At 36.1% G+C, this 17,385-nt stretch overlaps 2 protein-coding genes across 25 annotated transcripts in view; one reads left to right on the top strand and one right to left on the bottom strand.

Moving 5' to 3' along the window:
- CIP2A (cellular inhibitor of PP2A) overlaps nt 1–16,851 on the bottom strand; it is a 35,030-nt gene extending 18,179 nt beyond the window's left edge. The window contains exons 1-9 of one of the 2 annotated variants that reach the window (XM_001503233.7): nt 16,474–16,851; nt 12,713–12,860; nt 10,292–10,404; nt 9,344–9,438; nt 8,738–8,834; nt 7,492–7,614; nt 7,194–7,339; nt 4,449–4,524; nt 685–903 (exon numbers count right to left, since the gene is read on the bottom strand). In XM_001503233.7, coding sequence (XP_001503283.1) covers nt 685–903; nt 4,449–4,524; nt 7,194–7,339; nt 7,492–7,614; nt 8,738–8,834; nt 9,344–9,438; nt 10,292–10,404; nt 12,713–12,860; nt 16,474–16,575 — 1,119 coding nt within the window. In that variant the 5' untranslated portion in view covers nt 16,576–16,851. Of the gene's footprint in view, nt 1–684; nt 904–4,448; nt 4,525–7,193; nt 7,340–7,491; nt 7,615–8,737; nt 8,835–9,343; nt 9,439–10,291; nt 10,405–12,712; nt 12,861–15,354 lie in introns of both variants that reach the window. The other variant, XM_070242844.1, reaches the window with a different exon arrangement.
- Nucleotides 16,250–17,385, top strand: part of DZIP3 (DAZ interacting zinc finger protein 3) — a 104,706-nt gene continuing 103,570 nt past the window's right edge. For 14 of the 23 annotated variants that reach the window (XM_070242402.1, XM_070242391.1, XM_023623150.2 and 11 more), the window contains exon 1: nt 16,712–17,036. The gene's annotated coding sequence lies outside the window, so the exon portion shown is untranslated. Of the gene's footprint in view, nt 17,296–17,385 lie in introns of all 23 variants that reach the window. The other 9 variants (XM_070242395.1, XM_070242385.1, XM_014732637.3 and 6 more) reach the window with 5 other exon arrangements.

Genomic DNA, 17,385 nt, shown 5'->3' with positions numbered 1-17,385 from the left:
TGCTAAAACTGATTGTTAATAGTCAAGACCAACACAAAACAGAAAGGATAATTTGTGCATAATCCTTAACAAATATATTTAATCACTCTACACATTTTTGTTTGTGCATAGGATCCAGCCATGAGAGGGGAAACACTATAGGAAGATACCGTGGTAGGAAGAACAGGTATAAAATCAGGGAGAATGGCAGAGAATGCTAAATGACCCAGAGAGTAGAATCTACCAGAATGTAATGGCCTCTAGGGAAAGGATTTTTGTCTGTATCCTAAGTGCCTAGCAGTGTCTGGCATGCTCCACTCCATTTCACTGACTGAATCCAAAGTTCCTAAGTTAACCCACTCAACAGGTTAATAAGGACAGTAGACATTATCTATCGAGATGAAGAGACAGAATGTGACTTCTGCAAGAAGCAGAGTCATACAACAAACCATACAAATCTTAATTAATATCTTTACTTATCACACTGAAAGGAGTATCTAGAAGGCATTCAGAGAAAAAATGAAAAGACTAATATTTGTGACTTTGTCAGAAAACAATAACTCAGTAGCTGAATAATAGGGAGTCTAGTAATTGCGACATTTTCCTAAAGTGTATGAACAACTGGAAGTTTATGGGAACATTTCTGAGAACTGTTCATTAAAAACCATAAAAGTAGAAAAGTCAATTTGTCAATCATTCTATTACCTCAAATATTTCCTTGAACAACTCCAACGCTAAAATGGAACAGTTTTCTGATCCATCCAAAGGCTGGCTTGACCAACGAAGTAGAGCTACAGTTGGTTCTAAACATTTAGAACGGCTTGTTAGAGCGGTGTTGCCAGATGGAGACTGTTCAAATATCATCTGAGTGAGCACGTGGCGCAGCTGAGTCACTGAACAGAACGCAAGAAGTAATTCTAAAACCTGTGCAATATAAAGTCGTCATTAAATGTCAATTTCACTGGACTTTAACGCACAAAGCAACCAAATGAGGAAGCTGAAAATGACATATATTTTTAAAGAAAATACTCTAAAACAAAAATTAAAAGCAGCTTCGAATATTTCTATCAGTATTATTTCTTAAAATGTATGATTATGTTCCAGGAAGTTACAAAGAAATTTGTTAATGATGGTTACTTCTGATAAGCAGGACTGTGAGAGCCAAACAAAAAAGGGCAACTTCAGCAAATGTTAAATGCTTTCTATAGTACTTTTTTTTTTTAAGCACAAACATGTTTTGTTTGTAAAATGAAAAAAAAGAATTAAAAAATCAAAGTAGTAATTATGAAGTCCTGCTATCAAGCTAAGATTCAAGAATTGCTATAAAACATACTTTAGGATAATACTTAAAAGTGGCATCCCAAAGCTGTAAAACCTTAAGAATGGCCATTTCCATACTATGTTTGCAAACTGCTGGCATTACGCCCCTCGGCTCCCTCATTTGACCTCATTTCTTCTTTACTTCAAATACTGGGTCTGTAAAAATTAATAAAGGAAATCTCAAATAAATTGGAGTTGGGAAGGCCTGTAGAGGGAGCTCTCACATGCTGCCAAATCAATCACCTCAAACAGGAAGACGTCAATTACAGACCCAGACAGGAAGAAGCACCAGTACTGACTCCGAGAGGTAGATATACCTTGCACTCCCAAAGGGGAAGTGCAACTACTTTACTACTTCTGCAGGATGACTTCCTTCTTGCCCAGCCAATGGAAAATGCCTCAGCTCAGCCAATGAGAGTCCATCATCACCCTAACTTTTACTTTCCTCCAATGAACTTTCATTTTTTCCTTACTGATGACTTCCTTTCCTTGTCCCGCCCTATAAAAGCCTTCCATGTTGTGTAACCCCTTAGAGTAGCTTCCTGCTTGTCAGATGAGATGTTGCCCAATTCATGAATTGTTTAAAGAAAGACAATTAGATCTTCAAATTTACTCATGTGAATTTGTTTAACAGGCCCTATACCATTACATAACAATCCACATCAACCTGTTTATTAACTGTTAAGTTCAATCCTACCTTTTTCATAAACTACCAATCTATCATTTAAAAAATTTAAAAAATTATTGGTATCCCTTTGCCTATCCACTAATTTTCTACCTTTCTTTGTTTCTTGTAAACATATAATTGAGATTTGTGTTTTAATTAACTTGATAGTATCTGATTTTAATAGAATTCAGCCCATTAGTATTTACTATGTAACAAATGATAAAGCAATCTTTAATTTACTCTCTTTTAAATATAAATTGCAGTACTTGTTTTTGAATAGGGAATACATTCACTTGGTTTCAAAGTCAAAGGTACCAGCCTGACCTCTAGCTATCCTCCCTGGAGGCAAGCACTGCTACTAGTTTCTTGATTATCTTACCAGAAATATGTCATACACAAACAAAAAATTACTTTCTCATGTACATTTTCTAAGTGTAACGGAGAACAAATCAATTATTAGTGCAAAGCTAGATGGTTTCCCCAAAATGAATACACTTGTGTAATTAGCAACCGGATCAAGAGAATTCTACAAAACTCCACAATCTCCTCTCCTAGACAATGCCCCAACCATTCCTCCACATCAGATTTCTGACACCATAGATTAATTCTATGTTAGCTATTCTTGAATCTTCACGTTTCCATATAAAATTTTCAATCAGCTTGCCAGTTTATATAAAAAACTCACACGGAGCTTTACACACAAATAGAATGTGACAGTGTATAGTCTTCCATCTGGCTTCTTTAGCTTACCAGTGTTAGCGAGATTCATCCATATTGTTGCATGCAGTCGCATTTTACTCATTCTCATTGCTGTAGAGTATTCCAATGCATAAATATACCAGTTTATTTGCCCATTCCACTGTGGATGGCATTTGAGCTGTTTCCAATTCTTGGCTATTAGGAGCAGTACTGTTATGTTTCATAGATGTCCTTGGTAAACATATGTATTCAATTCTTTGGGGTAAATACTTATGAGTGGAACTGCTGGGTCATAGTTTATGCATATGTCCAACATTAGTAGATAATACCAGTTTTCATAAGTGGTTGTACCAATTTTCACCCATGAGTACTGTGACACTTATGAATTTTCTACACTCTCATCCATGCTTGATATTATCCATGTATAATTTTAACCACCTGGTGGGTATGGAGCAATACTGCATTACTATTTACTATTACTATTTAAATTTGCATTTCCCTGAAGATTAATAAAGTTGAGCAACCATTTCATATTTATTGATCAATTCAAGTTTATTTCACTCAGCTTATCTACTAGGTTCAGGGTTTTTCTGATTTACAGGTACAAGTTTTTAAATAACAAACTTTAGATAAAAGTCCTTTGTTAGATATATGCCGTCTTACTCTCTTATTGGTGGTCTTTTCATAAATAGCAGCTCCTAATTTTAATGTAGTCCAACTTATCAACTTTTTTCCTTTATAGATGGTACTTTTGTTTCCTGTTTAAGAAAATCTTTGTCTATCCCAAGGCTGTGAAGAGATTCTGCTAGGTGGTTCTTCTAAAAGTTCATCATTTTACCTTTCACATTTAGATCTACAATCTTTCTGGAACTGATGTTCACATTTGGTGTGAGGTAGGGGTTAGAATTCAGTTTTTTCCCATTTGGATATTCAATGGATTCAGTGTCATTTACTGGAATGACCATACTTTTAAGACTGCACTGTTATCGCTCAGGAGACCAAATAGTGTGGGTTTGGTTTTGGACTGTACTCTGTCCCATTGGGCTGTCTATCCTTATGACAATACTGCACTGTCCTAATTATTGCAGCTTTATATTAAGTCTTGATCCAGGTAGTATTAATAAGTCCTCCAACTTTGTTCATTTTTTCAGGATAGCCATGGTTATTTTTGGACCTTTGCATATATGAATTTTATAATCAGCTTCCCAATTTCCATATACACCAAAAACAAACAAAATACAACAAAAAACACTAAAACCTGCTGTGATTTTGAGTGACCAAATATTGTAAACTCTTCCAATCTATGAACTTGGTATATCTGTATTTATTTAGGTCTCTTATTTCTCTCAATGTTTTATAACTTCAGAGTAGAGGCCTTGTACATGTTTTGTTAGATTTATCCCCTAAGATTTCACATTTTTAAAAATCAGTAAATGGTATCATTTAAAAAACTTCATTTTCTATTTAACATTTCTGCATGCCTTTTGGTGAGCTCGTGGCCATGTCTCTCTTGGCTATATAGCTAAGAGTGGAATCGCTGTGTCAGACGGTACGCATATGTTTAGTTGGTATCATGAAACAGTTTTCCAAAGGGATTGTACCAGTGTACGAAGATTTGAGGAGGGTTCTAGAGTACTGGTAATGTTCCGTTTCCTGATCTAGACACTGGATACATGGCTGTGTTCAGTTTGTAAAGTAAAAATTCAGAGAGCTGGGCACTCAGATTTTTCTGCATGTTATAGTTTTTAAAACGTTTAAAACAAACAATCATGTTTTTACATACCTTTGAAGAAGAATCAGGATCTTTTCCATTAAGAAGAGCTAATACTTGATTAAGACACGAAGAAAAGTGCTCATACCTAGGTTTAAAAATATACATCAAATAATAATTATGAAATTGATACATCAAAAAGGATTACGTACAAGATAAATATAAAATTTAACTGCAGTTTCTTTCATCTATTTGAGCTTCTAATACAGAATAGTCTTTGTAAAGTTTATACTTATAACATATTCTACCATTATGATATACATAAACTGGCTCTGTCATTTAGTGAACAGTGAAAAAACAATGACTCATATGGGCAATAAATAAATCATTGAAAGTGTCAGTACCTCAACTGCCTTTTTTTGTTACAGGCTGTGTTCAGTTTGTAAAAATTCAAAGAACATGGACTATTCTAGTAAATGAGACAGGTACTTATTTATAAATTGCCAGGGATTAAGTAAGGCTCTGCAGATACAGAGGTAAGGAGCAGGGCCCTGTGCTAAACATCTCTAAGAGGTACTAAAGGCACCACTCACATTATATTCTATGTGACTGGTGCATTGCAGATTTGGGAGAATGGAGCCCTTTTGGCGAGCTCACAGTCTAAGGATGGAGGCAGAAAGACAGAAAATAACAATAAAATGTAATGTAAAATACAACACTATAATGGAGAAAAGTATAGGATGCTGTGAAACAGAGGATGGGTATCAAACCCAGACTTGGTGGGACAGAACCCACCAGGCGAAGCTTCCCAGACTTAAGTCTTAAAAAATAAATAGGAGTTAGACATACAAAGAGGAATGAGTATTCCAGCCTTCCAGAGGAAGTACTGCAGAGGAAACAGCACACGGATACATGAAAGAGCATTTCTAACAAGCTGGAGGTTCTATTTATTGTCTGAAATGATTAGACTAAAGTATCTAAGAAAGAAAATGTGAAGAAATAAGGCTGAGAAGTCGTGAGGGACCAGATTTTGGAGGGCTATACTGAGAATTTGGAATATTCACTTTGAATACAATGGGACACCACAGATTTTAAAAGGGACAAAAAGGTGAAGAAAAAGTCAAAAGTGGAGCATATGTATAAGTCGAGAGTGTCAACTGAATGCGAGGCACTGAAGAGACCGGGGAAACTGTTGAAGAAGACAGAATGAGAGTGAATGCACAGCATAATGGGATACGTCTGTGAGTGAAACAGAATGATGCTAAGTAAGAACTGGTATAAACACAAGTAACCTTGTTCAGCACAGATGAGGCTGCTCCAATCAGACAGGAACCCATTTTTTTTCTGTGAAACAAAGATAAGGTCATCTTCTGAGTGAAAAATGGCAAGAGGAAAGTGGTAAATATTTGAAAGAGCCACTGTAAGAAATGTGAAAGAAAGCTGACTGGGAATAAATGTAAGAGGTGCTGCCCAGATAAACTTAGAGATAATGAATACGTAGGATACAAATTCAAAAAGTGTGATTTTCTCAAACTTCGATTAGGAACCCAGGCATTAAGTTAGACTCTAGAAGAGATTCAGAAATATTTTGCTAAACAGTACAGCAGATAAATAAGAGGATAACACATAGTTAAACATAATTTTCTTTCGAGAGGTAATTCTGGGGTTCTAGGCTACATAGAGAATAAAACAGATAATGGCACTGAGAGATTTACAGAAGTGATTAAGTAACCAGTTACTAACACTAAATCAGATTATTCTTCTGTCCTCCTGGAGAGGTATATCCAAAGGATTTTTTCCGTCTACATCTAAGCTGTTAAATAAGCACTATTTGGGGGGCAGAATGGGTATGACATGAGAATATATTGGGAGGACTCTCAGAACAGATAAAGAGAGGGCAGATAAAGGGACAGCACTATGGAAGAAAGTTCTCTTATCTACTGATGCTTCAGAGAAGAAAAAGTGAAATGCTAATGTGAATGCTTCTTGGTTTTGCAAAATATCAGTCAACCATATAAGTAGTGGTCAAGCTTGCCCTAGTGCTTAGCTTTTGTTTTTTTAACTTCTAGTATGTTCTTCAAAGATTAGAGACTACGTTTTTGTACCCCTGCCACTGCTAATACTTGCTCTCCTGCGATTCTTGAAGACAGTAGGGGCTCAATAAATGTTTTCTCATTTGTGAATGATTAGTTAATTTAACTCTGAAGCAATTTCAACAATTTCCTAACTTAGGACCACAAAGCAGCTTAGGCACTGGGAAAAATTAACTTAAGATGCAAAAAGGCCATGAGCTCTTTGGAAAACAGTTGCAAACTGATCTCAAAACACAAATGATTACATGAAATGCTATGAGATAGAAAGGACATATGAACATGTGTTTTCATTTTACCTTATGACATAACACAGGCACATATCGAAGGAATCATTATCCAGTTTTTATACAAAAAAGAAAAAAGACAGAAAGACATACTGACATGAATGTTGTCATAAAAATACATTTTCTTTCAAAAAATCATAATGTTCAAGATTTAAAACTGGTTTTGAAACAGGTTACTCAAGATGTATACATTTTGGAGAAAGACAGAATCTATCCATCTAAGACAAAGACTCAAACACACAAACACACACACCCATGTTAAGCTTTTACATTTCAGGTCAGGACAGCAAAGAGAACGGGAATAAAGTACATCAAAATATTTCAATTTAGTCTATTGAGAATCAGTAGAATCCAAGTTTACTAAATTTAAAAAGGCAGTTTTATTTATCACAAATACATTTTGGTTTAAAAAAAAAGGTCCTAAAATTTATCAGTCATACCTGGTAAGATAATCAGCAATTTTAGGATTCTTAAGGAGATCCATCAGCAGATCAACTGAATACTTTCTAGTTAGCGTGCCATCACCATTTATGAGGATATTAAATATTAGCTGAAAAGTCTGATGAATGTTTCGAGCATGGAACAGCTTAAAAAAAATTAGGAAAAGTATATTACACAAAAAAATTTAAGTTGACACCATCCTAAAACATAACAAAAAACCTCAATGACTTTTAAAGTTTCAGAGACTATAAACTTCAGAATTATCTTCATAAATCATAATAAAAAAATCATATTTACCTTTTCCCCAACCTCTTCATTTAATGTCAAACTGGATAATATTGAAAGTGCAAACACAACCACAGTTAAGCTACTATGGGCCAAGAAGCTTATGAGAGTTCGATAAAAAGATTTCACATTATTCTGAGGAAGAAAAGAATTTAAAAATAAATTAGAATGAAAAATTATCAGTTTTACATTTTGGTTTAAAAAATATGTCCTTAATAAAACTGTATTGCATATTCGCAAGTAGTTAGGAGAGTAGATCTGGAAAGCTCTCATTACAACAACAAAAAAATTGTGTTAACTATGTATGGTAGTAGACGTTAACTGGATTTATTGCGGTGATCATTCATAGCATATACAAATATCAAATCATTACACTGTACACCTGGAACTAATATAATGTTATGTCAGTCACACCTCAATTAAAAAAAAAGTATGTCTTGCACAGAGTAGGTAAATTTTTGTTAAACATTATTCTCAACTTAAGAGATCATTCAAGGAGTGAGATGGTATTTTCATATATTGCTTACAGCAGTAGAGATAGGTACAACCTTAGTGAAGATTAGTTTTTAGACATGAGATTGTGAGCGAATGTTTACATTTCTCAAACACTTCCATGGCTCAAAATAACCTCTACCTCCAAAGTAAGACCAGGTCAGAAAAATCCAGCAAACCAACAAATGAGATATTGTTTACGTCAAAATTAAACAGGTAATACTGAATAACGCACAGCAGGGGAATTGTTCACAAAGCACCTTACAGAATCAGTGAATTTTCTTGATTTAATCTATTTCTAACAGTAGTTCTGTTAGTTTCATTTGTGTGTCTCTGCTTATCCAAGTACTGGTAGTTGATGCTAGGCATTTACTCGTGGATCTTTCTGGTGGAGTTGCTATTGATTTTGTGGAAATAGAAGGCTAAGGTAAATGAGTTTGCCAATCATGTGCCTCCCTTATATCAGAACAAAATAATTTAGTGTTTCTTGTATTCTTCAGTGAGATAAACAATGGGATACTATGGAGAAGGAAGACTTTTATTCAGAATTTGTACTAATCCTTAACTTATATTAAATACAAGATACACAAAGGCTGGAATGCTTCAAGTTATTTATATCAACCTAATTCTTCCTTAACTTTGATGGGTCAGCTGGATGAGACAAGAAGATTCTTGTTAAATATTATTTTAAAGAAAAAGATGGATAAAATTTTTTTTAAGGGTAGAACCCACCACAAAAGAAACATTTTACAAATGAGCTTCTTACCAAAGTCTTTATGTGTGTTTGAACAGAAAGATTGTGTCGACAAAGATTTGCCAATAATCCCAGACAAGGCATTGTTAACTCATCTTCAGAAGACTGACTGTTGTTTTAAGGAAAATAAGAAAAGATAAAAAGCATTAATTTCATTCTAAATTACTCAAAATTATATATTATTTTACACATTTAAATTCCTTCCTTTTTACAAACAAAAAGAAAAACCTGATTAACATGTGGAAACAGTCAAGCTTTGAATAGTAGTGACCATTTATTTCACGTTTTGAACTGAACGATCCTATTCAATGGCAGCATAGAAATATGGAACTAACTGTGAGAATGATATGTGCTATCTCATCAGTATATTCTCCAAGCAAGAAGATTAAATATATATATTATCATTTCATAAATTTTTGCTACAAAATATATACATTATTGTTATGAAAATTAAAGCTGCTTTATACCATTTGATCCTTGAAATCACCTAAAGGGAGTAAACAAGAATCAGAGTCTTATTCATTTTAAAAAGTTGGGAAAATTATCTAAGAAAAAATTGAACTACTACATGGTTTTAGTTTAGAAACAAATCAATAGATTAGTTGGTTGCATACTCACATATGATCTATCAGGAATGTAATTAATTCATCTATATTGGCACCAGAATGGAAAATTTTGACGTTATATGTTAACCTCTGCAGAAGTTGAATGCACTGAGAATAAGAAAATAGTAATGAATATAAACATAAAAATATATTGTGTGCTCACAAGAATGGACTCCAGTGCATATTCTGAGCATGTCATTTGAGGAGGCAGTTTAGAGCAAGAACCTTTCCATTTCTTAAAATGCTTTTTTTTTTAAAAAAAACATACAAGATAATGAGACTACTGAGAACCTTAGGGTTCATCTCATGATTCACACATTTCTATACATTCTATCTCAAACAGAGCATCTTCTCATCAACTTGCTTCACTTAATCATCTTAAACTTGCATGCAGGCTGAAACACATACATATTCCATAAAGTCTAACATGCATTTTTTCACATTTTATCATCTTTAATATTACATGTCAGTTTAACTGGTGATGTTTTTCTTTCTTACAACTGATGGCGTTTTAGTTTCAATGAAATATGATGGGGATAAGAGCTTTGTATCTATGCTAAATAAGACTATATCTATACCTTCAATTTTTGTAGAATGTTTCCTCAACCAATTAAGACTAGATGCCAACATAGATTATAATTTTAATATGAATAGCTAACATCTCAAAATGCTGAGAGCTGTGTTTATGTCTATCAAAGCAGTTATAATATAGATTTGTTTTTCTTCAATAATAGTGCTAGATGTAGATAAGCTTCCCTCTCTAGAAGCATTTAAATAGTAGCACATGTATGATCAACCAGCTCTAAATTTATTAATGGCCACTAGGCCTAATCAGGTAGCATTATACCAGCATATACACCATATGTTAGCAGTTTATAATAGATACTATTAATTTTGATCTGAAAATAAGGAAGGGGGAACAAGTATTAAGTGATAAAGTGCTCCTTGGGTATATATATACCTGCAAAAACACTGAATCATCGTGGCAAGTGCTGCTCCGACAAACCACTCCTGCCAGAACACTATTCAGATTGTATGTATTCTGAAGACAGTCTCTGGTTTCATTGTCTATGGCTGTAAGTTAAAATAAAATGGTCCAAAATAAATCATTTTAATATATGGTCTTCATGGATGAAAGAAAGTAATTTAAAATGTACTTCATATTAAATTTATCATATATAAAAATATCAAATATGATATGGTTATTATTATTTTTTTTTACAAATACCTTCCAATTTATAAGTTTCATCACAGAAATTGTATAAGCTGGAAAAGGGAAGGGAGTATGAACTTTTCCTTTTTGTCAATAAACAAATGATTTCTCTATGTGGGATAAATTAATCTCAAGGAAAAATCTTACTTTATATATTTATAGAAATTTTGCCATTAAATGATTATCATTTCAATTTTTTATAATCTAAAACTGCTCTAAAAATAAAGTCTATTAACTAAAAAAAAAGAAATACAATTTTAAAAATAAAAAGGCTACCACTTAAAAAGTTTCTAATATATTTAAATGTTGAAAGTGATTGCCATTTTCATACAAACAGTTGGTGGGTGTTAAAATTAGTAGAGGTTTTGGGCTGGCCCCGTGGCCGAGTGGTTGAGTTCGCGTGCTCCGCTGCAGGTGGCCCAGTGTTTCGTTGGTTCGAATCCTGGGCGTGGACATGGCACTGCTCATCACACCACGCTGAGGCAGCGTCCCACATGCCACAACTAGAGGGACCCACAACGAAGAATATACAACTATGTACCGGGGGCTTTGGGGAGAAAAAGGAAAAAATAAAATCTTTAAAAAAAAAAAAAAAAAATTAGTAGAGGTTTTTTGGAAAACAATTTAGTAAAGGCCAGCAAATTGAAAAATGAACTGAAAATTCTACCGGGAATTTATTTAGCAGAAATACACTAATATTTGAGCATATTTGAACATAAAAATGTTCATTGCACTATTGATTCTAATAGCAAAAGCTCAAAAAGAACAGGACTACCACTGTTAGGAGAATGGCTGACTAAATTACGGCACTACAATATGGTACTAGGTAGCTATGCAAAAGATACCAAAATGGAACGATACCCAAGATATATTAAGTGAAAAAAGAAAACATCTGAAGCTCTATAACACCATTTTTGTTAAAAACAACCAATTTAAAGATCTAAAATTATTTGCTATAGCACAGAGAAGATCTGAAAAGACATATAACAAACCATTAAGAAATATTATCCTGGGGCTGGCCTGGTGGCGTAGTGGTTAAGTTCATGCACTCTGCTTTGGCAGCCCGGGGTTCGCAGGTTCAGATCCCAGGCATGGACCTAAGCATCACTCACTAAGCCATGCTGTGGTGGCATCCCACATACAAAAAAGAGGAAGACTGGCACAGATGTTAGCTCAGGGACAATCTTCCTCAAGCAAAAAGAGGAAGATTGGCAAAAGATGTTAGCTCAGGGCCAATCCTCCTCACCAAAAAAAAAAAAAAAAAAAAAAAAAAAGAGAGAGAGAGACAGAGAGAAATATTATCCCCAAAAGTGGAAATGAGGAGGAGGGTTGGTGGTGATGAGTAAAGACTCATTCTATTCTACTCTCTATATTTGTGCTAATTAGGAAGCCACTAGGCCACATGTGACTATTTAAATTTAGATTAATTAAAATTAAAGATTCAGTTCCTCAGGCTATTACCCAAACTTCAAACGCTCGATAGCCCTATGTGGCTAGTGGCTACTACATTGGACAACACAGACAGAACACATTTTCATCACTGCAGAAAATTCTATTGGACAATACTGCTCTATATTAATACTTGTGGATCACTGAGACTTTTTTTAAGAAAAAACATATTAATATTTCAATCACACACAGAAATATCTCCTCTCCACTCTCAAACACCAATCAAGAAAGTAACCGTTAAATGAAAATTTAAAAACTAAAGATTAGGCAGGAAAAAAACGAAAAAGCAACACCTACATCTTTATCCTTAGCTCTAAGTTCAGTGTAGTCAATCACAAAACAATGATTTTTTTGATCACTAGCTATGACTTTTCTGAATACTGTATTTAATATTGGCATTATGTATAAGTATTTTTTTTTTTTTAATTCAAAAGTAGGCCAGCATTTCCCAAAGTGCATTCTTTTCTGCAGACTATGGAAACTTTGAAATGCTTCAGATTCTTTGGTCCAATAATTTTAAGAAAGGATAATATAATATTCCCCTTTTACAAGAGGTACACAATACAAAATAGTTCTGAGAGGTCTTGCAATAAAGAAATCTTTTGAATGTGAATCATTTTCCAAAAGATTCTATACATAAGCCTGCCTTTTAAAAAACATTAAATTCCAAAACACCATTAAATCTTCCAAAAAATGAAAAATAGAAACTAAATACATTACCTAGTTGAGAGAGCAAACTGATGATACTTAAGATCAGTGGAGCACTTATGCCTGGGTCTTCAAGTAGCTCCACGAGGCAACTCAAGCATTCACTCGGTAATATCTGATTTGATGTAAATAATCGGGTGAGCTTCTGTCCAGAAATAACCTAAAAATAGCAATTAAAATGTGTTAGTTAACAATTGGCAATTTTCACCTCTTCTCCATTTCAAACAAAAACTCAATTCTTCCAAAGTGCCACTGCCACTCTCTTTCTCAACTTAGAAAATTCATCCATGCTGTACCCTGTGCATGGAAGATTACCTATCCCTTCCTTCACTAGCTAATGTAATCACTGGGTCTCAGTTTGAATTCGCTTCCTCCAGGAAGCTTCCTCTAATCCTCTTCCACCAACTAGGTCAGGTATGCCTGTTACACTATCCTATAGTACATTATACTTTTATTTCACAAGCTGGCAAGCTTTTGTTGACTTAGCAATATTTATCCTCCCTATCACACTGAACACTCCATGAAGGCAGAGACTATAAATCAGCATCTATTACCAATATATTTATTGAATTAACGAATTCCAGGACATTTATTCCACCTACTTTGAGGGAGGTAAATGATAAGTGAAAAGAAGCTAAGTCCAAAGGTTTAGCTATGGGATTAACTATGTGATTATTCCTTCTGCTCTTTCCCAAAGATAGTAGCTGAGCCCAGAAGTTAGAGAATACAAAGAAGGAAGTTGAAAAAAACTTTTTTTAGGCAACTAGGTCAGGCATTGAAAAATTTTACTATTTGTTATTCCACTTTTTACTCCTCTCTTAAAAACCTTCAATCACCGCCCCCACCCCATCCCCACCTCCCGGAAAGGTAAAGCTGGGATGGAGGCCAAAAACAGTTGTCAGCCACTTATTTTCAAAATGCTTTATGAATGTTATTCATTATTAAGCATATCTTTTCTATAAAGATGGAAAAACAATTATTTACTTTAGAATTAGATTGTATCTATTCTAAACATTTTTATTTTTAAAAGACCAACTCAAACCAGGCTGTTCCAGCATCCTTCTAATCTTTCCTTTCTGTATCCCTCTTTTATTCCTCCACCAAGACGTCAGGTTTTCTTCTAAAGCTTTGCTGACAAGAGACTTCAGAATATCTGTTCCCATGGAGTACATGTTTTAACATTACAGCAAAAGTCTATCAGACTGAATAAGCAAGTCCAAAGGCGAAATTAGACACCGATATTAGATATTTTGGGATAAAGAACCTTCTGAGCAGTGCCCTTTTGCCAACTTATAAAGCTGGCCTTTTAAAAGACTTAGATATTTTTTGCTTTTAAATACAATTTCCTTCAGGACTGGACCTGTATTTCAACAACATAAGTATTCTAACGTAATAATTATTTATTACCAGGTAAAATAAAAAATTGCTTTACATATTTCCTTCTTTACTCATACACATTGAATGATTTAATGCAAATATAATCTCTGTTAGTAATATCTAATACTTTAGCACTTACTCTAGCCTAGGCATTGTTCCAGGTACATTATGTCTGTTAATTCCTTTCATCACCATAAGCCTGAAAGGTAGGTGCTAGTTGTTTCACACATGAGTAAACTGAGGCACACACTGAATCTAGAACAGCATGACTGGGATTCACTGCTCCTGAATCCACGCTTACAATAATTACATAAGGTTAGTGTTATGAAATATCATCAAGAATGAGACCAGCTCAGCTCTGCCAATCAGAAAAAAATTCAAAGCTCAGGTTCTATTTAGAGCTATAAAGAAAAAATATAGCAGAATAGCAGAGTGAATAATCTCCTTTCACATGATAACTCTCTCTGCACCTTCAGAAGTTGCTCTCATGAGGTCTGTACAAAGATATTCACCATTAACATTTTCCACCAAAACGGTTAAAACTAAAAAATCTGCAAACGCCAAGGATCAGTGTGAATGAATGACAGCAAATTTCACATATTGCTGGTGGAAAGGTAAATTGATATCACTGTGGAAAATTGTTTGGCAGTTTCAACTAAAACTGAACATAAACTTACCATAGGGCCCAACAATTCCACTCGCAGGTATATAGGAGAAATTAATACATATATCCACAAAAAAATGTATGAAAATGTTTATAACAGATTTATTGTTAATTCCACTCAGAACTGGAAACAACCCAAATGCCCACCAACAGGAGAATGTATATAAATTGTGGTTCATTTGTACAATGAAATTTTACACAGCAATAAAAAATAATGAAGTACTGGCACACGTGCAACACGAATGAATTTTACAGAACACATTGAGTGGAAGAAGCCAGACACAAAACTATTTTGTATGAGTCACTTATCTGAACTTTAAGAGAAGGAACAACTGAAAAAACCTTATAGGGTGCCGGAAATGTTCTGTATCATGATACAGGTGGTAGCTAATTGAGTGTACACTTATGTCAAAAAAAACTATCAAGCTCTTCACTTAAGATTAATGCACTTTATGCAATGTATGTGTGCTCTCTCTCAATTACGTGGTAAAAGAGTTTTTTGGTAAACCCCTTGGAACTTTGGGAACACTATCAGGGTGCCAGTCTCTAGCCTCAACTTTCTTTGAAGTCTCCTTCAATTCATGATAACAGTGAGCTCAGACGCACAACATACCTGTTTATTCTCAAAGAGAGGTAATGCTTCAGATTAGTATCTAACATGCCTAACTCCAATTCTGTTTAGACAGCTCCGTTTATTCTGTGGCTTCTGGAGTCCACTGGCGCACTGTTCCATCCTAACTGAGAAGCAAAGCCTAGCATTTAACAGCTAACCTTAATTATTAGGTTGGCAGGGATTTGTTGAGGGAATGAATGAAAAAAAGAAAACAAATGTACTCAGGACACAGGCACCTACTCCAGTTTCACCAAAGGATGATGTTTCTCTACCACCGTCAATCATCTTTCCCCATAGTATTTTGCTAATTTTTGGGAATTTGGCCTTTTATCCTAGAGTTAATACAATAAATAGAATATGTTTTAAAATTATGTTCAATTCTATGTTAACAGAGAAAAGCTGCAACAGAGAATGAAAATAAGCTTTGAATGAGTTTAATTGTTTTTTCACTAAACTGAGGTCAATATTAGCTGGAATTCCATGAATGTCACGACAAATGACAGCAGAAGATTAAGAGCCCAAAAATAAACAGGATCACAGAAAGCTGTGATTATAGCTTTTCTTTGGATAACACAGAAAAAGTATTCGAGACACTAATCACTGGGAACCAATAAAAAAAGTGAAAGAAATTCAGCATTTTAAGACTGAAAAACTGCAGTAAGGAACAGGTTCAGATTGTAAACTGCCTAAGGGACAAGGGATAAAACAAGTTTTAATCATCACTCTCCATCACCTCCACCCCTGAGAACTGCTGTGAGGGCTCTGTTATGATGGAAAAACCAAAATAAGAAGCAAAGGAAAGACGCAGCTCCGAGCATTCTCCTCTACCAACCCCAAGCACAGCCGAAATGCTCCAGCCTCTTGTCCCACCCTCCCTCTTCCCGGGGCCTTCGGTAGTCACCTCCCTCTCGCTGCAGCCAGCTGAACGCGGAGGGCCTTGGCGCGGCGTGGAAGAGGACGGGAATCCAAGGCTGATCTCACTCGCCTTCTTTGCCAATACAGAAAGATAGCTGAGGGAGCGAGGGGCCGTCCCCTCTTTCCTGGGCTGGGGCCGCCGCCCCGGGAACTAAGGATTACGGCAGGGAAGCCCATCTCGTCCCCTAGCCCGGAGCCCCTCACCTCCAAGTGCCGCAAAAGCTGGGTGGCGTTCGCCTCCGACTTAACGGCTTTATACTGACTGATGGTCAGGAGCAAGGACTTCAAGCATGCGGTGGAGTCCATCCGGCCCCGCCACAGCCCCACCGGGGGCGCACCACCACAGGGCCAGCTCGGGCCTCCAGCTTTCGCCGCGCTTTTTTTGATTTTCGGCCCCACCCCCTCGCTCCCAGATGCTTCCGGTTCCGGTCGCGCTCCGGAAGTCCCTACGTACTCTGGGGGACGGCTCTCAATAAAGAGAGGTGGGAGAGGGTCGAGGCACTGTGTCAGTCCGTGAAGGGGGTTGAGAACCTTTCTTCTCTGAAACTCCGCGAGGTTTTAGTTTCGAGATCCCGTGAAGACGAGAAATCTCGCGAGAGCCGCAATTGCGGCTTTCCTGTGGAGGGGCGGTTAGACGGAAGGGGGTCCTTGGTTGCCACTGCGGTCCGTTTTCGTTTGTTTCCTCGGCCTTCACCTGGATGGCCTGTTTTTCCTCTGTGCAGCATCTTCTACCTGAGAAATGCTCGCTTCCCCCTAGTCTAGACACGGTGAGGAGCTCTGAGGACGAGAATCGCGGGCTCTAGATTTTGAGGCGGCCTGGGAGGGGCCCCTGGTTAAAATCTCAGATGTGTCCACCCCTTCTACTCAGGAATGTTTGTTTCTCGGCGTCAGCCTGTGGCCATTGGGCTTCCGTGGCAAGTTAGTCCTGCCCTTACGGTAGTCGTCAGACTTACTCGAGAAACCTACCTCTGGGCGGCTCCTGGGCGGGTATTGCTCCCGAGGGCGTTCTCGTTAGCGTCAGTTTTTGTAAGTGAAGGTGTCTGTTTTTATCTGGCATGATCGATCGTTTCATAAATCTCGGCGTTTGTGGAAATGGCACTGTCGTTTGCGGTTTGC

The sequence above is a fragment of the Equus caballus genome, chromosome 19 (genome assembly GCF_041296265.1).
Source record: "Equus caballus isolate H_3958 breed thoroughbred chromosome 19, TB-T2T, whole genome shotgun sequence".
Lineage (NCBI taxonomy): Eukaryota > Metazoa > Chordata > Mammalia > Perissodactyla > Equidae > Equus > Equus caballus.
The sequence above is the reverse complement of the archived record's forward strand: the minus strand, read 5'-3'. Positions and strand labels throughout refer to the sequence as shown.